This window comes from Panthera onca (assembly GCF_046562875.1).
Source record: "Panthera onca isolate mPanOnc1 chromosome E1 unlocalized genomic scaffold, mPanOnc1 haplotype 2 h2.Chr16_ul_2, whole genome shotgun sequence".
Lineage (NCBI taxonomy): Eukaryota > Metazoa > Chordata > Mammalia > Carnivora > Felidae > Panthera > Panthera onca.
In genome coordinates, this window is record NW_027675816.1 from 474,002 (window position 1) to 498,193 (window position 24,192).

General features: G+C 49.4%; 1 protein-coding gene across 9 annotated transcripts in view; it reads left to right on the top strand.

Annotated features, from left to right (window-relative positions):
• Nucleotides 1-441: 441 nt before the first annotated feature.
• Nucleotides 442-24,192, top strand: part of LOC132687497 (uncharacterized) — a 73,589-nt gene continuing 49,838 nt past the window's right edge. For 4 of the 9 annotated variants that reach the window (XR_013551903.2, XR_014137158.1, XR_014137152.1 and 1 more), the window contains exons 1-6: nucleotides 442-6,556; nucleotides 6,955-6,972; nucleotides 10,934-17,177; nucleotides 17,720-17,820; nucleotides 18,093-18,191; nucleotides 22,024-22,111. Coding sequence is in view for 1 of the 9 variants with exons in the window: in XM_081794760.1 (XP_081650886.1) it covers nucleotides 6,457-6,556; nucleotides 6,955-6,972; nucleotides 10,934-11,121 (306 nt within the window). In the remaining 8 variants the exon portion in view is untranslated. Of the gene's footprint in view, nucleotides 6,973-10,933; nucleotides 17,178-17,719; nucleotides 17,821-18,092; nucleotides 18,192-22,023; nucleotides 22,112-24,192 lie in introns of all 9 variants that reach the window. The other 5 variants (XR_014137154.1, XR_014137153.1, XR_014137157.1 and 2 more) reach the window with 5 other exon arrangements.

Here is a 24,192-nt window from a genome sequence, read left to right on the forward strand (position 1 = left end):
CCGACTTCAGCTCAGGTCATGATCTCACAGTTTGTGAGTTCAAGCCCCGCATTGGGCTCCGTGCTGACAGCTCGGAGCCTGGAGCCTGTTTCGGAATCTGTGTCTCCCTCTATCTCTGCCCCTCCCCCACTCACACTCTGTCTTTCTTTCCTTCAAAAATAGATAAACATTAAAAACAATAAAATCTTAAAAAATATTTTTTAAATGTTTATTTAATTTTGAGAGAAAGAGAGAGAGAGAGCAGGTGTGCACTAGTTGAGAGGGGCAGAGAGAGAGACAGAGACAGAGAATCTGAAGCAGGCTCTGTGCTATCAGTGCAAAACCCGATGTGGGGCTTGAACTCATGAACCGTGAGATCATGACCTGAGCCGAAGTCAGATGCTCAACTGACTGAGCCACCCAGGCACCCCGAAATAAGATATTAAAAAAAAAAATGACAATATAAGGTAGTATGTGCTATAAGGAAAGGTAAAAGAAAGGTCTGGATGGCACCGAGGAAGAAAAGGTTAGCTCAGTCTAGAAGCTGGAAGGGCACCCAGAAGATGAGTGGCATGGGCCAGAGGGTCAAATACACAGGGGTGTGAATCCAGGCTGTACGACCTCTGAGAACCTCAGTTTCCTTTTTAAAATACAATGATAATTATTCACAGAATTGTTGAGGGTCCGATGAAATCATGTTCACACAACACATCCATAGATTGGACGTCCAAGTGGGATTTGGCTTTTGGAAAGATCTAGAAGCAGCGAGAGCAGCCTGGCTAGAGGCGTGGCCCCGGAGGGCACTTTGTGCTGACTCAGCAATGCTTCTGTGCTAGGAAGAGAGTCACTGTTGATGGTCCACAGTATGTGGATTCAGTGACTCAGCAATTCGGGATTCAATGATTTAGTTTATTTTTTAAAGTTTATTTATTTACTTTGAGAGAGAGAGAGAGAGAGAGAGAGAGAGAGAGAGAGAGAAAGCTTGTGTGTGAGTGGGGGTGGGGGAGAGGAGGGGAAAAGAGAGAGAGAAAGAATCCCAGGCAGGTTCCACACTGTCAGCACAGAGCCCGACTCGGGGCTCGATCTCACGAACCGTGAGAGATAATACAGTAATTTAAACATGTGCGGGTACCAGGGATGAAGCGAGCAGGCTGCTTATATATCAGGGTGCTGACACCATGGTAACAATGGTTGCTAGTGATGACTGAGAGCTTCCTATGTGCCAGGCTCCACCCGGTGCTTGTGGACTAACTCACCGGATCATTTGATCATGCTAATGGAGGAGACCTCACCCTCCTCACTGTGGGGCTCCTGCTACCTTCAGTCCCAGTTCATTCCTGCCCTGTCCCTGTTCTCACTCAAACCTTCGTACCCTTACCCCCCTTACCCTGTCCTACACATCCTAGGTCAGAGCCAGGAGGGACCTTGGAGACCCCTAGTTCAATTCCTCATTTTACGGAGGAGGAAACTAAAGCCCCTAAAAGAAAGGAGCTTGCTTTTCTAGACCATAGAAAAGGCCCCTGGGCACCCTATTGGTGCCAGATGAACCTAGTCAGGAGGCCCGGGTTAGCATGTTGTCCACATGATCCTGGGTGGGTGTCCTCAGGGTAAGGGTCAGACTGGTGATAGGCTGGCTGTGTCCACATGCCCCCCAGGATTCACATCCCGGCCATTCTTCTCCAGGCACTCATTTTCTTCAGTTCCCAGGCCTCCTGGTTTCCCTTCAGGTCAAGCAGCTGAGGTGGGGGGGGGGGGGGCCAGGCCCCTCCAGGGCTCTGGTTCAGGCCCTGGGAGGTGCAGGAGATGCGGTCGGGCCTCCATGTTGATGGAGATGTGTCACTGCAGCACTGTGAGGACCCAAGCTCTCGCCCACCTGTGGTCCGCCTCACTTCCTTGGTGCGCAGACCCAGGACCGGGATTGCTAGATCAAACGGTACCTCTGCGTTCAGCTTTTTGAGCAGTTGCCAAACTGTTTTCCACAGAGGCTGCACCATTTTCCATTCCCACCAGCAAAGCGCAAGGGTTCCAATTTCTCCACATCCTGGCCAACATTTGTTATTTTGGAAACACGCTTCTTTTTCCTCTCTGACAGCAGTCCTGGCGGGGTCACCCCCGAGCTGTCCCCTTTAGGATCTAATCGCCAATGCCTCGTTCACACTCCTGTCTCCTCAGCCCAAGTGCTGCTGAAGCCATCAGGGACAGGCGCACGCCAGGGCCCCGGAGGGCACGGAAAACAAAGAGGGCTGAGCCCCGTCCCCAGAGTTTCTGTTCCATTGGGTCTGGGATGGGGCTCTGGAATTTGCATTTCTAGTAAATGCCTAGCTGGTGCTAACGCTATCTTCTGGGAAACCCCGTGAGAACCACCGCTTTAAGGTATCACTTAATGCATTTTGTCCTAGGAGGTCCCTACTTTCCTTCCTCATTTGCATAAAACGATAGCACCCTTCACCTCAATCTTGCTTCAAACTTCCCTTCCCCCAGATCTTGTTAGACTGGGCGGTGGGATGGGCGGGGGAGGGAGGGAAATGTTGGCTCTGCTTCCTCAGTTCCTAGACCCTTGGCCCCTCTGTCCAGCCCCATCTGGAGCGTGAGTGTCCCCTGTTCTGACTCTGGAAACGAGATGGGCCTTTCGCTGGGATCCACCGCATCGCAAGAATTGTGGCCACAGTGTAGCCTTGGACCAGCTTCAATCAACTTTCCACTTTGAAGCTGTTCTCGGTGAGTGGTTGATATTTTATTCAGCGTGTTAAATGCCTGACAGGAGTTGAGTGTGGTGAAGGATTGTCCTGGGAATCCTTCCCCAAGGCCTGGTGTGGGGGGAACACGAACAAAAGCCTGGCCTCCCATCTGGGGTGGAGGGCCTCTCATCCAAGCCCCAGAACGGTCTACTGAAGCTCTGCCCAAGGTAACCAGCCACTTGCATAGTCCTCCCAGCTCCCACCAGACCCCCCTCCCCTCCCCTCGCCTGCTTCCTCCTCCCCAGGCTCTAGCATGGAGACCTTGCACATCCCTTGGCCTCTGGATTTGGTGAACATTTTCTGACATCTCAGCTCCAGCTTGGCTGGACATTTTGCGTGAAAAATCATTTCCTTTATTTGGGCCTCAATTTCCCCATTGGTAAAATTAAAAACTAGACTATAGCAATGGTTTTCAAACTGTGTGCCACAGGGCCAAGGGTTCTGCTGAGGGTCAAGGTATACTCCAAGTTTACCACCTCTGCTTAATTAGAGTTGCTTCACTTACATTTAATTAAAAAAACATTTTTTTTATGTTTATTTATTTATGAGAGAGAGAGAGAAAGACAGAGTGCAAACAGGGGAGGGGCAGAGAGAGAAGGAGACACAGAATCCGAAGCAGGCTCCAGGCTCTGAGCTGTCAGCACAGAGCCCGACGTGAGGCTTGAACTCACAAACCATGTGATCATGACCTGAGCCGAAGTCGGATGCTTAACTGACTGAGCCACCCAGGCCCCCCTCTTACATTTACTTTATATCTTGAGATTCGGTGTAAACAACTCATTTGGAAGACAGATATTCTGCTGCTAACAATCACTGGCCTAGATGATCTTGAAGATTTTCTTGCTCTGGTTGTATGGTCTAGATTCTGTGGTTCTTTGGCCTCTACATCTTTTTCAAGTCCCAGCCCATGTGTGACATCAGCCTTGAGCTTTTCCTCAAGTTTCTGAAACTCAGTGCTTAAGAATATGTGTTTCTTCCAGGATGGAGCTGGGGGGTGGCAAGCAAGGCAGGTTGGCCACTGTTCCAGTCACTGACCTGTCTAGGAGGGTGTCTCTGGGCCAAGCGGACAGGGCTGGCTGGGGTGGGAGGAGGTTTGAATGGATACCAAGAGACTTTCAGGGTGTGTGTGTGTGTGTTCCACACAGAAAAGGCTGTCTGTGAAGGAGTAGGAACCCATTTCGTCGTCTCTGTGATAGGTCTGTGGGAAATGCCAGCAAACTCCCAGACCCAGTGGAGGGTGGGAGCAGAGATCAAGTGTGAGCCCCCCCCCCCACCCCTTGTGAGGGTCTTTTTTTGGATATCAAGTTGACCTGGAGTTGGTATGGAGCAACCAGTGGGCATAACCAGCTGGCATACTGGAACCTCTGAACAGAAAAGGGACATCCCTGGGATGCTTCTTGGAGAGCCAGAAAGGAGGCAGTGAGATGGTAAAATTTGCTGAATTGTTGGAGCTGAGGCCATTTCTCTTGGGGAGAAGTAGTCAGGGGATTGGGGTGGGTAGATGGGGGCTATCTATTACCAGGTTCAGGTACATATATCCTTGTTCCAATAATGCGATGCACAGGCTTTTGGATTTATGGTGAGAAAGGTAGGTCTCTAAATCATTTTATGGACCCTGAAGCCGTGACCGGGTCTCAGGCTGGAATATATTATGGGGTGGGAGCACCCCCTGTGATGCGCCATAAATCGTGGAACCATGGCTACTCCAGAGCCACTGGAAATACTCAAAAGAAAGGGGGGAAGGGAGCAGTGTGACAGGATTGCGTGTGTGAAGGGAATGTCCAGGCGGGGGAGAAACAGGCAGCCAGTGAGGCTAAAGCTCCCACCCAGGAGACTCAGGTCCTAGCCCTGCTCTGGCACTGCTTAGTTGCATAAATTTGATTAAGGACCCTTTACAATGTTGTAGATTTACAATGTAGTTTGCAGCCAGGCAGAGCTGGACTTGAATCTTAGCTCTACCAGTTCTTAGCTGGATGACCTCGGCAGCTTATTTGAATACCCAAGCCTCGGTTTCATTATCTGTAAAGTGGGAATAAGAACAACTGTGGATGTCATTGCTTGTTGTTCATCTAAAAGCTAATGTCTCCTTTCTCCTTAGAGTTTGTTTAGATGAAACATGCTCAGGGAAGAAGGGCCCGTCTAGCAAACTCAGTGGATAAACTACACTTGGTCTAATCTAAGCGTGGTCATGTCATTTTCTTTTTGTTATCGCTTGGTTTAAGGGCGGACATACAATTTTAACCACTGAGGTATAAGAGGAAGGCTACTGGACTTCCAGGAAGGACTTTTCTTCCTCATATGCCAGGAAGTCCTGCTGTCATCTTCCTGCTGTGGATGAGGTTGGGTGGGGATGTGATGCTTGGAGCTGTGGCAGCCATCTTGCAACCATCAGGTGCTAAGCCTGAGATAGAAAGGCTAACATACCAAGGATGGTGGAGCAGGCAAACAGAAAGAGGACTGGATCCTAGATGACTTTACTGAGCTGCTCCATCAACCCTGGATTGCTTATACCTCCAGACTTCTTATCTGAGGTAATGATGGATCTTTATCCCATAGGACATTAGCAAGTACACCATTACCTGCAGCCACAGTATTCCTCCTTATAACACGGCAGCCCCACAGGGTTGCTGTGAGTACCAGCAAGACATTAATACACGGGAAAATTCCAAGCCCAGGACTTGGCTCAGAGTAGGTGTTCAATACGCACTCGTTTCCACCCTCGGCCCTGTTGTCATCTCTGAATTGTAGATTTTTCCTGTTCTACCAACCTCACAGGATTGTGGTAAAAAAAAAAAAAAAAGCAAATGAGATCATTGTTATTTATGGCCACAATAATGCTCTAGTAACAACCGCAAACCTCAGTAGCATATCGTAATAGACATTTCCTTAGCGCATAAATTTGGTTCTCTGCGATGTAGGCTGGCTACTCCACAGGGCTGGCGGCGGGTGACGGAGCAGCTGGGCCGTGGACTTCTTTCTCCGCGGGGCAGACTGAGTATGTTGTCAGGAGCAGGAGCGGAAGCAGAAGCACACAGCGTTTGTGGCCACCTCTGCTTCCTGCCTGTTGGCTGGCATCCCATTGGTCGAAGCAAGCAGGGTGGCGGAGGCCAGAATCGAGGGGAAGGGTAGGACGAGACACCACACTCACACTGGGAGGCCACCACCGAGTTGCGTAACAAAGGGAGTGAGGGAGAATTGGGCCAGTTTTTTATTTTTATTTTTGACAACCAACCTCTCACCATAATATACAGTAAAACCTTGGACTGTGGGTAACTCATTCTGCGAGTGTTCCGCAAGACGCGCGAACATTTCTAACAAGTTTTAACTTGATAAACGAGCGATGTCTTGCAATATGAGTCGTACGTGATGCCGAATGTCACATGATCAAACTGAGCCAATGGTTCTTCTGTCTCTCTCTCTCTTTTTCTCTCTCCCTGCGGGATTGTGGGTGATTGTCTCCCACGCTCAGATGCTTGGTCTCAGGCCACCGTGTTTGGCAGAAGTCAGTGATTTTTCAGAACGTTGGAAGGTTTCTACCACTGGCACTGGTGTATTTTTTTGTCACTTCCAAGCACCTATGGACAGTCCTTTGCTTTTCCATCCAAGAGTCAGCTTAGGAATGCTTTGCTTCATTCTAGGTCAGGCTGCCTGCAGATAGAGACCCTTTCCTCTGCTGCCTGATTGCCAGTTACATGAAATACAGTATAGGACAAGAATTTATCAATACTGTACCCCAACAATGGTGCCCATGCAGAAAAAGGCTGAAAAGGAAGGTGGTAAGAAGAAGGAGATGATTATGGTGGAAGTTAAGAAGGAAATCATCGAGAAGTACGAACGAGGTATGCAAGTGGCCGAAATTGCAAGATTTTATAAGAACTCTACGTCTGCATCTTGTCTGCAGAGGAGGAGGAGAAAAAGGCGGGAGGAATCCCTCACTTCCAATGAGATTAGGGAGATGTGTAAAATGTGGGAAACGGTGCAAAATTTTGTAGAAAAGCACCACCCAGATAAGGCTGTAGCAGTGCGGGCGATGAATCTGTTTAACGACAATGCAATGTCACATTTCCGCAAAAACCGCAAAAGGAGGCAAAAGCAAGAGTCATTGGATAGGCTTCTCATGAAAGTTGCGCAAAAAGAAAAAGATTCCATTGAGCCAGTAGATAGCAGTGATTTCCTTTGTGATAGTGAAAGTCATCCTACACAATAACCCTCCTCTTTCTTGTCTCCCTCACACTAGCTACAAAGGTTGTCAAAGGTAAGTGCGGGTTAATTTATTTTCTTTCTATTTTGTATTTTCTTTATTATTTTGTATTATATTACAGTACTGCAATCATCTTTATATGAATATTTTTGGGTTGTGGAACGAATCATCTGAATTTCCATTATTTCTTTTAAAAAAAAATTTGTAACGTTTATTTTTGAGAGAGAGAGAGAGAGAGAGAGACAGAGTGTGTGGGGGGGAGGGGCAGAAAGAGAGGGACACAGAATCCGAAGCAGGCTCCAGGCTCCAAGCTGTCCGCACAGAGCCTGACGTGGGGCTCCGACTGATGAACCGCGAGATTATGACCTGAGCCGGAGTCTGACGCCTAACTGACTGAGCCACCCAGGTGCCCCAGAGTCTCCATTATTTCTTATGGGGAAATTTGCTTTGATACACAAGTGCTTTGAGTTACAAACATGCTCACTTTGGATTACAACGAATTATGCTCGCAAACCAAGGTTTTACTCTATATGAAAGGACTTCATCATCTGTAAAGAAAGGGTTCTACAGATAATAGTGATGAGGATGGTTGATGATGTAGACAATGGCCCACAAAGGGGAAGGTTACATGAAAAGTCCAGAAGAGCCAAATCTATGAAGGTAGAACGTATATTAGTAGTAGCTTAAGGCCGATGGGGTTGGAGAGTTTGGGGGGGTTGACAGCAAAGAGGTGCAGTGTTTCTTTTAGGGGTAATCAATGTTCAAAAAATCCATCATGGTAATGGGTACACAAGTCTGTGAATATACTAAAAGCCACTGAATTATACGGTTCAAACGGGTGGGTTGTATGGTATGTAAATTATATCTCACTAAAGCTGCTTTTAAAAAGGAAAGAAAACAGAAATGATTCTGGATTCAGGAGGGGAGAGGTGAATCTCTAGGTGGTGGTCATATATCTCCTGTTTCCCACAAAACTGTCAGGGCACCACCATGAGTGACCATTAAAAAAACTTGTTAAGGTTTTCTCTGGCACCCTTGGAAATAATCTTGGGTTTTATCATGGGTTCTGTGGGGGAAAATAATATTGTGTTTATAGCAATTTGCTGCGTGGCCAACTTTGCGGGAGAGCAAGGCTCCTGAAAGCCTGAAGCAGAGCTGGGAAGCTCAGCTCTCAGTGCATGAGCCAAAGTGAAGGCTTTCAGAGGCACCACATGAGTGGCTGCAACACTGGACCCCTGCCTCCAGCCCCCCACCAGAGGGAAGGACCCCCTCACTGGAGGGAAGGAAAAAGTCTTCCTTGGCCTTCTTAGGGGCCCTGACTGGGTCTGCCAACGAAGCTGACATAATAACCGAAAACCACACAAATTAACTTAACCCAAGTTTTACCTGGCGCTGGAGCCCATAAGGAAATGAGGTCATGAAGGAACGTTCAGCCCGAGTGTTTTCGCGCTAGGTTTGATGAAGAGTGGACAGCGTGTAGGACAGTGAAAGACTATGAGCAAGTGTAGTAAACGGGGTGAAACTTAGCAAGGTCTGTTTGTTCAGTTTCCTCTCAATCTTCCTCCTTCTTGGAGGATAAGATGCTCGTTTCCTTTGAGTACGAGGAAAACACCTGTCATGTGAGGGTCTAATGGGGAGAAGCAGGGCGAAGTTCGGAGAGAACTTCCTGCTTACACTGTTTTCTCTGACTTTCTCAAACTCCATCAGCTCAAAACATTTACTATGCCAGGATGCCATATTTCGGAGTAGCATGTCCTGAACCCTGTCACCTGCCTCTGGCCTGGAAGGGGCATTAAGGACTGTTCTGCTGTGCATTTGCAGAGGTGAGCATGTGGGAGGGGGGAAGGCTGGAGCGTGAGAGTGATGACAGGCTGGCACGTGGGACCTGCCGGCAAAGAGGGAAGGAGTTGGGTTATGAGCTGAAGAAGACCAGCTCAAAGGGCAATGCAATAATCATCTTTGGGAAGCAGATGGGTTGCTAACTACAAGGGGGCCATGTCTATAGGCTCATGTGCTGACCCTGAACTTAAGTCCTTAGGAAGCAAATTTGCTTTCAAGGATACTGGCAACCACCCCCAGCATTCCAGCAAGTGCATGGATCACTGGTCCAGGCTGATATGAGCTTCTCCTTTCCCTAGAACATCTCCCCCCCACCCACTTTGGCTGCCCAACTCCTACCTGTCCTTTAGGACTCAGCAAAGACATCTCCTCCTCCAGAAAGCCTCTCCTGATCCTCTGGGTGCCCCTTTGTGATCAATGACATTCTTTATCTGAATGCTAATCCTTCTGAATTGAGTTGTTTTCATATTAGACTGTAAGCTCCCTGTCCTAATAATGCCGAAGAACCCACATTGGCATAATGTCTGGCCAAGGAAGAAATGAGGGAAAGAAGGAAGGGAGGGATGAAAGGAGGGAGGGATGTTTCCATTGAACCCTAGGGAGCAGCTGGTAAATCTGGCATAGGACGGCCATTACGGGGGCAAGCCACGTGCATCCTGAGCTCTGACCAAGCATTGGCATTGCTGCAATCCCCACTGCTCCGGCACTGTGGTCTGCATACATCCTGGGCTTCCTGGAGTGACTCAGGGAAACTGGAAACAGTGGCCAAGTCTGGACCCAGGGCTTATCGCACTGGTTGCATTGGTCCAAAATAATGAAAGATGTTCCATAGGCTGGGTTCCCTTGAAGTGGAGGCTGAGACAGTTTACTGGGGATCGACAGATGTGAAGGGAAGGGAGGAAAAGCAGAACTGGCCAGAGGGAGACGTGGAACTGTGAGGCCCGAGAAAGGCTCAGCCAGCCAACTCCAGGGCAGGTGTGGAGCAAGTAGTGCCTGTCAGCGTGCCTAGTACCCAGGCAAGATGGCGGATGGAACCTTTATGCCCCACTCTTGCTCAGTCACCTGGTAAAGGCTGCCCTGGGGCGAAGTGGCCCTCTGTAGCTGAGAGAACCAGAAGGAGTGGAAGTCTGGGGGCTGGGGGCTGAGCCTCCGTTCTCTCTTCCCAGCCCCCCACAGCTGGGCAGTGAGTCCTTACTCCAAGGAGGTCTAGGCAGTGCATCTCTGTGCCCGCCATAGTTTGACAGTTATGGAAGCTATAATTTATTGAGCTCTTAGTCCCAGCTGTACAATTAGCATCCTTTACAGGTGAGGAAACTGAGGCTCAGAGAGCCCGAGGTCACACAGCTGGGCCAGAAAGTAGGGGAGCTAAACAACTGGACAGGCTAACTCTAGAACATCCATTTTTAACTGCTGATCTTAAGGGGCATAGCTATTTGGGGACCAAACAGATACTTTTTCAGAGTGAGTTCTTTTAAATAGAAAAGCTTATGTGTATGTGTATATATGTGTGTGTGTGTGTGTGTGTGTGTGTGTGTGTGTGTAGCTCATATATATATATGAGCTATATGGGGACCAAACAGATACTTTTTCAGAGTGAGTTCTTTTAAATAGAAAAGCTTATGTGTATGTGTATATATATGTGTGTGTGTGTGTGTATAGCTCATATATATATATGAGCTATATGGGGACCAAGCAGATATTTTTTCAGAGTGAGTTTTTTTAAATAGAAAAGCTTATGTGTATGTGTATATATATGTGTGTGTGTGTATAGCTCATATATATATATATATATATATATATATATGAGCTCATATATATATGTATATATATATATATATATATATATATATATATATATATGTACATATATATCATATATATATGGTGGTGATCATAAAGGAGCCCTTTACATTTTTGCCTGGCCACATGCTTCTCACTGTCCCCAGTGGGGATGGAAAAAACTTGGTCTGTCCCCTTCCCCCATTATCAATTAATCCTGCTGAGGGAAAGGACAACCCTTGGGCACAGTCTCCTCTCCAAATCTTATGCCCACTGAGCTGGGACTCAAGAAGCACAGTCAGTGAAGAAAAACCCTGCAGTACAGTTCCAAAGATATCAAAGGGGCTAAGGGAAATTGCCTTACTGAGAGAATTACTCAGTTTTCGTGCTTTTGCAGAAAGGCTTTCTGGAGATGAGAGATGCTGGGGGCTGCAGGAGAGCCTGGAGGCTGAAGCACTTTTCTTTGTTCAGGGCCTCACCAGGGGAGTGAGGCAGTCTCGCTTTAACTCAGCTTCCTGTGCTGTGCTTCGAGTTGATCTGTGGTGGAGGAATGACTATGATGGTTCTGCAGGTGTGATGTTCTAGGTAAGGTTGGTTTGATTTCATTTATCTCCCCTGTCACCCACCCACCCACCCTCCCATCCACACATTCACCCATCCACCCACCCATCCATCCATCTATCCATCCACTCACCCACCCACCCATCCACCCATCCATCCACCCATCCACACAAACCCCACCCATCCATTCATCCATCCATCCATCCATCCATCCATCCATCCATTCATCTACTCATCCATCCATCCATCCATCCATCCACTCATCCATCCATCCATCCATCCATCCATCCATCCATCCACTCATCCATCCATCCATCCATCCATCCATCCATCCATCCATCTACTCATCCATCCATCCATCCATCTACTCATCCATTCATCCATCCATCCATCCATCCATCCATCCATCCATCCATCCACTCATCTATCCATCCATCCATCCATCCATCCATCCATCCATCCATCCACTCACCCACCCACTCATTCAACCACCCATCCATCCATCCACCGACCCAACCATACACCCACCCACCCATCTACCCAAATCCCCACCCATCCATTCACCCACTCACCCATCCATCTATCCACCCACCCATCCACCCATCCATCTACCCACCCACCCATCCAACCATCTAATCATCCCACCCACCCCATCCAACCATCTACCCAGTCCATTCACCCATCTACCCATCCATCCACCCACTCACCCATTCATTCATTCACCCAGTGGCTACTTTGTGAGTCCACTGTGTGCCAGACACTGTTCTAGGCACTGAGGAAACAACAGTGAAAAAGACATGGTTGTCATGGAAAGCAGGTCCTGGGCCTTCCTGCTCCCTCCTCTCCCGGCTGAGAAGTAAGAACTGTCAGCACTAGAAGCTGTCAAGGGCCAGATAGTAAATATTTTAATCTTGAGGGCCCAAAGGTCTCTACAGTAGCCACTCATCTCTGCCCACATAGCTTGAAAGCAGCCACAGACAACATGTGTGTGGCTGTGTTATTTTTTTATTTATTATTATTAAATATTTTATTTTTAAGCCATATCTACACTCAATGTGGGGCTCAAACTCACAACTCTGAGATCAATAGTCTCATGCTCCACCAACTGAGCCAGCCAGGCACCCCATGGCTGTGTTCCATAATAAAATTTTATTTACAAAAACAGGCCAGCTGGGAGTAACCCCTGAAGAAACACAGAACTGGGAAGGACCTCGGAGCCCAGTGGTTTTCAACCATGGCTGCATAGTCAAATCAGTCAGGAAGCTTTATTTTATTTATTTACTTATTTAACAGGTGACCTGATTTTTTTTAAAGTTTATTTACTTTGAGAGAGAGAGACAGAGACAGAGAATCCCAAGGAGGCTCCATCCTGTCAGTGCAGAGCCTGACGCAGGGTTTGATCTCACAAACTGTGAGATCATGACCTGAGCCAAAGTCAGATGCTTAACTACCTGAGCCACCCAGGCGCCCCTAGGATCTGATTTTTTGACTCTAGCCAGCCAGCCTCTATCTGTGACCTGAGCTGCCTCTTGGGGTTGGAAGGAGGGCACCTGCTGTCCATTATTCTTTTCTGTACCAGCTCTCTCCTTCTGACAGGTGGGTTTCCCCAGGTAAGATATAGATGGCCTGATCTATGATTTAAGTTGAAGATGTGATGTTGAGGGCACCCTGAGGGCCCTCTGGAGGAGTGGATTTTGAGCTCATCCGTTTGGGGAGGCAGCAGAGGGCAGTTGTAAATGCAGGCTTTGGAGGGAAACAGAACTCCATTGGTAGCTGCGTGACTTTGAGCGAGTTATTTAACCCCTCTGAGACTGAGTGTCTCCATTTATAGAATAGGGACCATAATACCTGCCTTGCGAGAGAGAGTGTTGTAAGAATTAGAGGAGATAATGCGCACAAATGTTTATCGTCATTCCTGGCACCCACCTCGTGCTAATAAACAGAAGCTATTACAGTATTTTTATTTCATCTCGGTATTAGACCCACTTCTGTGCCTTCCACAGCCTTCTGTGTGGTATGCTTAACAAAGTGAGAGGCAGGAACCCAGCTGGAAGACAGAGGGCATTCCAGGCTTGGGGAATGGTCGCGGGAAGGCCCTGAGGTGGGAATGATTGAGCTGTGATGAGATCCAGCTCCGAGGCGACACTCAAATGTCACCGGCCCTGTCTGTCTCTGCCTCTGCCTCCCAGAACCCATGCCTCTCCCCACTCCTGAGCTCTGGTTCTCTGCAGGTAGAGTTCTTACTGCTATCTGTTGGTTTAGGGAAATGCTCTTGGTGTGAGAGCAGGCATGCTGTTTATGTTGGAGGCTAGGACCCTGTGTGGCATACAATAGGCACAGCCAGTCAGGCTGTAAGGAGAGTGACTTCCTGATAACCATGAAGAGCGACAGGGCAGGCAGGGAGGCCTGTGGCCGGGAGGCTAAGGAGCTTCCATTTGGTGCAACGGGAAATGGGAAGCCACAGTTGGCTGAGCTGGGACTTGTAAACAGGAGCCTTCCAGGGGTTCCTGGGGGACCCTGTGCTGCCCTGCCCCAAAGGCCGTCTGCTCTGGGAGGACAGGTGCACCAGCCCCAAGCAGGGAGGGGAGTACGTCCCTGCCCATCACTGCCACATCCTTCCAAGCGTATGTTGGATGCGGCTGCTCCTCCCAGAGCTTGCAACCCATCGCCTTGGTCACTGCCAAGGCTGGGCCTAAGGCGTCTGAGCCCAAGGTAACCACTCTGCCTGACGGTGCTGGGCACCATGGCCCAGGGAGGAGGTGAGAAGGAGGAGACAGGTGAGGGAGGGGCAAGGACTTCTCTGTGTCCTCACAAGGCTGGCCTCAGCAATAGGAGAGTTAGTGGGCCTAGAAAGGGACCATGTGCAGCTGTTTTGGGGTTCGGCCATCCGGGACACAAGGGATAACTGCATCCAGAATTCTGATGTCACCTTTTGTGTCTGGAATAATATAGCATCATCTTGACAAAGTGCTTTACTGTGACTTCTCCCAGGCTTCTCCAGCCTCTCTGGTTGCTTTCTCAGGGCTCAGAGGTCTTTTCTCGGGTGGGCCACCTGTGGAAAAGGTGTTGGCTTTTCAGCTGGCACTGATGTACCCTAACCTACCCATGCCTGACCTTCTCCATCAAGATAAAGTGGCAGAAGGGCCCCCATCCCCTGGCCCTTCTGTGGCTTCCCCTGGGATCGGGGTGTCGTGGGGAGGTGGTCCAGGAAGCACGCCGTGTGATCTGCCTCCAGGGGTGCCACTCATCCTCTGCACCTCGAGGTTTGTCCTTCCCCAAGAATCCCCTCCCAGGCTGGTGTCTGCTCCGTCCTCGGTACCCCTCGGGTGGAGAGGCTGTAGAATAATCCATCCGGATAGAGAGCGTGGGATCGATGTGCTGTTTTTAGTTCCGTGGGAGAAGTCACAACAAGGGGTTGTAACTTCTCTGCAATTTCTCTCCTCCATCAGGCATCTGTTGGCATGCTGTGAGGAGGTTCTCATCTGAGAACAGGGCTTGTATCTGGATCCAGCCTCATGGATGTGTCCTGGCCTCATGGCCCCTTCTGCCTCTGCTCTGAATGAGGGGAGCTGTTTTAGGCGTTTGTCATCCTTTTCTCCCCACCGCCGCCCCTGCTCTGGCTGACTCACACATGGCCTCTAGCCCTCACTGCCTTGAGTGGCACCTGCCCATGCCTCGGTTATCTCTTCTTTCTTTAAAAAATTTTCTTTTAAAATATTTATGTATGTTTGAGAGAGAGAGAAAGAGACAGAGCATGAGCGGGAGAGGGACAGAGAGAGAGGGAGACACAGAATTGAAAGCAGGCTCCAGGCTCTGAGCTGTCAGCACAGAGCCTGACGCGGGGCTTGAACTCCCAAGCTGTGAGATCATGACCTGAGCTGAAGTCAGACGCTGAACCGACTGAGCCACCCAGGCGCCCCAGGTTACCTTGTATTTCATGCTCCATCTGAGCCAGTGCTTTCCTTGATGCTTCCCCTGACCTCCAGCACATCTGGTCAGCTTAGTCACCAGTCTGACCATGTGCCAGGCCCTGTGCTATGTCCCAGAGATCTAGAAATGAACAGGGACTCCCTCTGCCCTGGGGAAACCGGCTGCCCTGGTGGGAGGAGAGGCTCAGAGACTAACACAGGATGCTTGTGCCAAGGCAGAATGTGCCGGCGGCCTTGGAGTTCACAGAGGGAACCTCTCATCTTCTGTAGGAGAGCGATTAGCAGCTCTGGAACTCAGACGGCCAGGGTTTTGCTCCAGACCAGTCAAATATAGAGGGTCTGATATTTGGGGGGGAAATGATTTTAGATTTTGTAAGTAAAAAATGTTGCTACATTTACCTGATGATAAGACATTCCTTCTACACGGCAGGATGCCTGATAAGAAGAGCAATGATTTAAAATAGGAAGCTTCCAGATACATATTTAATGATATCTTCCTCCCCACTTCCTCCTTCGCCGTATCGGGAACAACCAAGTCGATCTTTGTCCTTGGCGTGGGCGTTAGGATTGCCAGTGACAGTTCAGGTAAGAGTGAACCCGGGAACAGGTGCTGCTTGAGCTGAGTCTTGATGGGTGAACGGGACTTTGCCAGCTGGAGGGGTTGGGGAGGTGGAGGGAGTTCTGGGTGAGGGATGGAGGTGTGAAGGTACCCACCATTTCCAGAAGAATAAACATGGTTTGGTTGGGCAAAGGCTTAAGGGAAAAAGGGCAAGAGATGGTCCTCAAATGGTAGGTGGGGCCGGATCCAGGGGGCTTTAATACCCCCCGAAGGGGGTCATGGTTTCCCACCTTCAGGCCTTTGCTCATCATAGACTATGAGCCCCTCAGAAGCAAGGCTAGGACTGGGGTGAGCAAGTGGTGTGCCAAGGGAGCAACGTGTAAGGAGGCACTCACTCTCAGAGTTGTGCCAGAGCAGGGCTGTCCCCCTGAGGGTGAGCACGTCCTTTGTGCACTCTCGGTGCTTTCCTTGCCTCCCCCTAGACCCAGTGCTGCTCAGGAGAGAGGTCACATTGTGTAAATCTTTGTACCCCTACGACCTAGGACAGTGCCTGACCATAGTAGCAGACTAATAAACGCTTAACTGAATGAATGAATGAATGAATGAATGAGTGGTGTTTTTTGGTTTTGTTTTTGTTTTTTTCTGTCTGGAATGTGTTTGCCCTCCTCATGGCCAGTCAAGGTGTGTCATTTCTTTTATGGCTTACTTCGTCCCTGCAGCCCCTCCAGGTACACCTCCCCTGAGTCCTCAGCTCTTACATTGTGTCAACGTCCCATCTCCCAACCAGATTGTGTGGCTGTGCTTGGAAGAAGAGGTAACCACAGTGGGTGCTTACACTGGAGGCTGACCAAATCTCAGAATCTTCCCTGGGCAGGCTCAGTAGGTCTAGAATATCCTGGCCCCTTGGACGGGAAGGACCAGCCACCACTGCCACTATTGCTGCTGTCGCTGCTGTGTAGGGTCTCCTTCCCCTCTCCCTCCCTCCTCTTTATGGGGCCAGACTCAGAAAAGCTTCTGGAGGTGGTGTCTCCAAACTGCTCCTCCACAGGACTACCCACTTACCCAGCCTGCTTCCTCTGCTCAGCCCCTTTGGACCACGGCCAGATGATCACTGCTCACGCAGTTACGAAGGCCCCAGAGGTCTTTTGAGACACCCACCCCTCCCTGCCCTTCTGACTGATGGGACTCCTCACCAGGTGCGGAACCCATTGGCTCTTGGCTGAGAAATGAGGTTAAACCTGGACACCGCTGGGATATGGAAGCTGGGGGATGATTAATGATACTACTCAGGAAGGGTTGAGACATTTGCATTTCTGTCCAGCAGAGGATCTATTTCAATCAGGAAGTTACTCTTGCTGCCCAAAGAAGCAGAATAGTCCCCTCCCACGCTCACTTACTGCTGAAGGGAGGATGGTCACGCAGCATCGTGTGGGCAGTGCAATCACAGAGCGCCCAGGCGGGAGAGCTGAGCTGCAACGACGTGCCCAGAAGGGGGCCACTGCCCCTCATCCATGAGAGCTGGTATCCTGAGAACAATAGCCCTGAGTGCACCGACCTCTGAGGAACGCTGTTGCGAAAGAATCAGTGTTCAGGTGAACGCTGCGCAGTTACAGAGAATGGGACAATCTGCAAAAAGCAACAAAGAATGGGAGACCGTGCCAATTTTTTTGTATGGTGGAAACAGCATGGGGGCCCCCAGAGAAGGTCCAATGTCTGCAAAAGACAGAACAGATTCCACTTTAGTCAGGGAAAGAGCTGGAATATCTTGGTAGCCAATCCTGACCATAGGTTTCTCACCAGCTGCTATGGTTGTTAATTACACCTGAGAGGCAGCGTAATATACTGGCAATGAGCACTGCCATCTTCTAGCTGTGCACCTTCAGGCAAGTTTCTTAACCTTGCTGGGACTTAGTTTCCTCATGTATAAAATGGAGATAATTGTTTCTACCCCATAAAACTGTAAAGATTAAATAAGCCCTTAGAAGAGGGCCTGGCACACAGTGGATGCTGTCTAAGTATTAGCCAGTGATGATAATAAAAATATTTTCTGCGTAATTAATTACATTGGCCTTTCATTCTAAGCCTGGAAGGGTTCCAACATTTAAAACATCAATTCTTTGTCCTTTTCGTGAAGTCCAAGTTCAAGAACATTTCCAGACGTTATGGATACCTGGGTCAGGTGGCCCTTACCTGACGTAGAAAGCCAAGATTCTGGAGCCCAGAAAGGCAGGCCAGGTAAGCAGCACCGCCCCCTTCCTAGATCCCATCCTTTTAAGGTCCATCCCTATGTGCTTGGGTTCAAGTCATACAGACACAGCGCACCCTGGCCTTTTGGAGCAGGCTGAAGGCAGCCATGGACCCTACCTCACATTCTGAGTGTCTGCTTCTCTTAGCAATGGTGGAGAGCTTTATCTTCCTGGGGGGAGGCACTGGCAAAGTAGAAGGAAGAAAGGTTCAATATTTGGCTGGCATATGTTTGTTTGTTTTTTCCCCATTCCCTTGTGCAGGAGTGGGAAGAGCAGGCCCAGGATGGATTTTCTGTCATCACTGCTCAGGGTCTAGGAGCTGGAGCAGTGTGGCATCCCTACCCGGCCCGGCAGCTGAAGGTGAGAATATAATAAACAGGCAGCTGCTGGAGGGGAGGTGAGAGAAAGGGCAGGTGGGGATGGGGTGCTTTGAACCTGTTCTGGGCCCCCCTGACGCTGGCCTCCCTGACGCTGGCCTGGGCAGCAGCTCTGTGGAAGCGGTCTGGGAGTCCTCATGCACCCAGGCAGGTCTCCCCTCCTGGGTATCTTGCCTTACCATCCTATTTGCCATATTGTAACTGTTGGTGGAGAGGTGTGCTAGATTGTTGGGGCTGCTGATTGGGTCTGTCCCCAAGGCCTTCCCACTCCCTTCTTCATTGATCAGACTTTCTTGGCCAGGGGAGCAGATGCCCTTGTGTCTCCCAACTCATCCCCTTGGACCACTTCCAATGGTGGTGTTGGGACAGTTCGGTTCCACCCCAAGCAACCGCCACCTGGCCTCGAAGTGCTGGAAGCTGGTTCAGCCCCTGCACAGGGCAGCCTGGAAGGGCAGGGGTAGGGTAGGGGCAATCCTTAACCACTGGGGAACAAGGATAGGTGGAGAAGTATTTCAGCCTCCGGTCCTTCAGGGCTCAATCCTGCAGTGTATTCCACATGGCGTCCGGTGCTAAGCAGCCCAATAACTCACCCTTCACTGGCTTTCCCGCCACCCCATTTTACTCTCCTCATGCGAACTTCCTGCAGTCACCTACCCAGGGAATTCCCTGCATCCTGGTTGTCTCCGGCTCTGCTTTCTGGGAAAAGCAAGCTCAGATATCACCGGGACACCGGACTTGGCAAAAGTGATTGGTCTAAAAGACAGGGGTGTCACCCAAGCAGGCCAATCAGAATCCTTCCCTGGGAGAACAGCCCCTCTTTTGTGGGGGCTGCTGAGGTTGCCAGGGCCAAGTGCTTGGGCGCTGGAGAAGACTATGGCTGTGTGGGAGAGAGCGGGGCTGTGGTGAAAAGAGGAGAGACGAGCAGGGGCAAGAGAGGGCTGGGGAGAGTCTTGGTGTCCCGAGCCCCTCGTGTGAGCTCCAGGGGTTCCCGTTCCTGTTGCTTTTCCCCAGCGCTGGATCCCCGGAGCCTTCCCAGCAACAGAGACAGCAAATGTCCCGAAGTTGGTGTGAACTGGGATTCTGTTCCTTGCAACTGGGAGAGGCTTAGCTGGTAGCATGCTTCTGCGTCCCCCAGGGGAATAACTCCTTGAGCTCCTGGACTCTCCGCCTTTGCTTAGATCCTAGGACAGTGCCTAACGGCATCAGGTGCTCGGGAAACTGGGCCCAACGGATGAATGAATGGATGCTAGTGGCCCAACACGTGTGCCTTTGCAGCTTTTTCTCCCTGCCCTCAGGTGGCCTATCTACAAGAGCCTGTTTTCCTGTGAAATGGGAGAAGATAATTAACCTTTTGATGGTGTAGAAATTAAGAGTAAAAAATTGACTAGAGGATTCAGATCCCTTGTTTGAAGAGAAAAGGTAGGGCAATGGAAAGGAACTAAGCGTACTTAGTATTTACTTGCACACCAGATTAGATACATTATTTCATAAAAGTTTTACAACAACCCCACAGAGTGGGTATTATGCCTATCTTAAAACTGTGTAGACTAAGGCATGGGGTAGTCAACACTCTGCCTGAACTTTTACAAACAGTAATCATTACACCCAGGGTTTGATCGAAGCCATCCTAATAGATGTATGGGGGTTTCTTGCTGTGGTCTTAATTTGTATTTTTTTTTTAATTTAATTTATTTTTGACAGAGAGGGAGAGACAGAGCATGAGTGGGGGAGGGGCAGAGAGAGGGAGACGCAGAATCCGAAGCAGGCTCCAGGCTCCGAGCTGTCAGGACAGAGCCCGATGCGGGGCTCGAACCCATGGACCGCGAGATCATGACCTGAGCCACCCAGGTGCCCCTTAATTTGCATTTCTTAACATCAAGGGTCTTTTCATGCACTGATTTGCCCTTTGTATCTCTTGTGTGGTAAATGTTTGTAAATTTTTTTTTATCCATTTAAAAAATTGATTGTTTATCGGGTTGGTTTTTATTGGCTTGTTATTGAGTTTTGCGAGTTCTTTTTATATTCTGGATACCAATCTTTTTTTTTTTTTTTTTTTTTTTTTTTTTTAGTGTTTATTTTTGAGAGAGAGAGCATGCAAGATTCGGGGTGGGCAATGTGACAGGGGGACAGAGGATCCAAAGTGGGCTCTACGCTGACAGCAGCAAGCCCAATGCGGGGCTCAAACTCACAAACTGTGAGGTCACAACCTGAGCTGAAGTTGGACACTTAACCAACTGAGCCACCCAGGCGCCCCTGGATACCAGTCCTTAAAAAAAAAATTAGGGGTGCCCGGGTGGCTCAGTCGGTTAAGTGTCTGACTTCGGCTCAGGTCATGATCTCACGGTCCGTGAGTTCGAGCCCCGCGTCGGGCTGTGTGCTGACAGCTCAGAGCCTGGAGCCTGTTTCAGATTCTGTGTCTCCCTCTCTCTGCCCCTCCCCCGTTCATGCTCTGTCTCTCTCTGTCTCAAAAATAAATAAACATTAAAAAATTTTTTTTTTAATTTATTTTTAAGTAATCTCTACACCCAACGTGGGGCTGGAACTCACGACCCCGAGACCAAGAGTTGTGTGCTCCACTGACTCAGCCAGCCAGGCACCTCTGGATACCAGTCCTTTATTAGATACGATATATGCTTGGCAGATATTTTCTCTCAGCCCTTTGCTTGCCTCTTCATTTTCATGATAGTGTCTCTTGAACGGCAGAAAGTTTTTATTTTGATATGGTTCAATTGATCAATTTTTTTTCTTTTATGCTTAAGTCTTTTTTGTGCCCTCGATCCAGAATTTGAACCCAGATCTGTGAGCCCCAAAGTCCTTCCTCTCATTACATTTAGGTAGTGTTTCCTCAAAAATCTATCTTTAGACCCGTTCCAGGTGGGTACCACCTGAATCCTTCAAGGAGCTTGCTAAAAATACCGAGTCCTGAGTCCTCACCCTGGGGAATCTGCTTCTGTGGTCCCAGCTTGATTCGGGAATCTGTATATTTAACAATTTCCTGTGACTGGGTGATCAGCTAGATGTGGGATGGGTTTAATGCAGGGCTCTTGGCATCTCTGAACCTTTAAACTTGTTCATTTCTTGGCTTCCAGCTGGGTCCTGCAAAGTGTTGCTGAAGGTGGCATTTCTTGGTGTTTCTTATTGTGCCCCCTCTCCTCCCCCTCCCCCTCCCCCAGCTCCCGAGCACAGTCAACATCCATCAGTCAATCAAGACACGCTTTTGAACTAACCTACCTACCCTCCACCAGTCGGGGGGAGAGGCAGCCCCATCCCACAGCTGGCACTAAGTGGAACCAAGTAGAAACTATGATTATTGACCTTGGTATGAAGTGCTTGTGTGCACCCCCCTCGAGCTGTGGGCGGCCACTGAAGTTGGTTTCCTCAACCTTCAGCCCAGCCGGAGGGTTCCCCACCTGGAGAGACTGTTATTTTAAAGTACCTCCAAGACTGGCTTATTGGACTGGAGAAGGACACTTCTGCCAGCGAACAGCTGTGCCAGCCTCCAAATAAAAGAGAACCATATTCACGTGCGGTAGGTGGGACGGAGAAATGGAGTGTGTTTTGGTTTAAGAGCAAAAACAAGTGTCTAGAGCTTTTAGCAACTTCCTCTGGTATGTCAGATCTTTGACCTGCTTTCCCTGAGCAGATGGAGTTCTTAGGGGGCAGAAGTGAAGTTCACCTTCAAACCATGGGCACCAAAAAGGGTAGCAGGTCAGGGAACTAAGATCTGTTGAACCCCTACTCTGAGCCAGGTCTTTATATTTTATTCGATCCTTTCAATAACTCATAAGGTCGATATTATTATTCATGTTTTACAGACGGGGGAAACTGAGGCCCAGAGAGGTTCTAGAACTGCCAGAAAGTGCTGGATCCAGGATACAGAGCATTAGCTAAAGCTGAGCTATGGTAAGAAAGAGGCCTCCACATACAGCTCGAAGGATGTTGATGTTTATTTCTTTCTCATCTAACAGTCCCAGGTCAGTAGGAAAGCCCTGCCCCAGGCAGTCACTCAGGGACCCGGGATCCCACCATCTGTCAATTCACAGGTTCCTACAACTGGAGTTGGCAAACTTTTTCTCTAAAGAGCCAGAGAGGGAGCATTTTAGGCTATGCCAGATGTGTGGTCTCTGTCCTTGCCATGCAACTCTGTTGTATCATGAGAGCCGCCATAGACAATATGTAAATGAACGGATGTGGCTGTGTTTCAATAAAACTTTATTTACAAAAACAGTCCACAGACTGGATTTGGCCCAGAGGCCATGGTTTGCTCACGGCTACCCTAGAATAGTGGTTCTCAAAGTGTAGTCCTAGGGAACCAGCAGTATCAGCAGCATCTGAAAACCTGTTAGAAATGCAACCTCTTTTTTTTTTTTAATATTTATTTATTTATTTTTGAAAGAATAAGAGAGAGAGAGAGCACAAACGCATGAGTGTGAGGGGCAGAGAGAGAGGAAGAGAGAATCCCAAGCAGGCTCTGTGCTGTTAGTGCAGAGCCCGACATGGGGCTCGAACCCACGAACCAAGAGATCATAACCTGAGCTGAAATCAAGAGTCAGATGCTTAACCGACTGAGACACCCAGGCACCCCCAGAAATGCAACTTCTGAAACCAACCCCCCAGACCTATTGAATTAGAAGCTTTGGGGGGTGGGGGCGCCTGTATGGCTCAGTTGGTTACGCATCCGACCTCGACTCAGGTCATGATCTCATGGTTTGTGGGTTCAAGCCCCATATTGGGCTCTGTGCTGACAGCTCCGAGCCTGGAGCCTGCTTCAGATTCTGTGTCTCCCTCTCTCTCTGCCCCTCCCCTGCTCATGCTTTCTTGCTCTCTCTCAAAAAATAAACAAAACATTTAAAAAAATTATTAAAAGAATAAAAAAGGAACTTTGGAGGTGGATCCCAGGAATCTGTTTTTTTAACAAGCCCTCCAGGTGATTCTCAATGCATGTCGAAGTTTAAGAACCTCTGTTTTAGAGCCCTCTCAGGCCTGCTTCACATGAGCACCACCTAGGGAGCTTTCAAGGCTCTTCAGTGCCCAGGCAATTACACTGGACCCTCTGGGATGGGATGCAGGCACCCACATTATGAAAGCTCCCTGGCTGCGTCTCAGGTACATCCGGTGTGGAGAAGTACCATCCTCGAGCACCGTCACCCTCTGCGCGGTCAGAGATGGTTTGCAACCCGACCTGTGACACAGCCGCCTCTCCGAGGGGCATACCCGGTGCTCCCCGAGGTCTGGGATTTGGTTTCTCCTTTTGTCTTATCTCTCAACCCCTCTACACCCTGGCCCCTTCCTGGGGCCCCTGTCTAGGGCTTCATGATAGGGAGGATCTTGGTTCCAGGCTAACCCTTCTCTGGCAGGAGTGGGGCAGGAAGAGTGGATGACTCAGTGGCAGGTGAGAGGGTGTGGAACGGAAAGAAAGCAGGAGGTAGAGAACCAGGAGAGGGAGGCAGGAGGAGAACTTGGGTATGGAGGCAACTAGCACAGTGGGCTGTCCCTGGAGCTCAGCAAAGGCCAGTTCCCCTCCCTGCCCCTGCTATGCGGTGACAAAGAGCAGTATCCTGGTATCCCCAAGTCTTCCTTTATACACGCCTACATGGCACTTACTGTTTGCTTGGAAGCACTCTACGTGCTTTCCGTCAGTTAACTCATTGTATCCCCGCAGCAACCCTCTGGGGTAGGGACTATCATCACTCCCATTTTATAGATGGTGAGACTGAGGCTTTAAGAGGTTGAGGTGATTTACACAAGGTTACATAGGTGGTAAGCAGTAGAGATGGGATTCAACTCAGAGACTCCGGCTCCGGAGCTGAGCTGTTGGCCACCGTGCTACCTCTCTTCGTCACAGACACGTGGTATTATTATTCCCATTTCACAGATGGAAGCATTCCCGCAGTAACCTGTTCCAGATCGCAGAGCCAGGAGGCGGTGGAGGCGGGATTTGAACCCAGCTGTCTCCACCACCAAAGCCCTTGCATTTGCCAGTT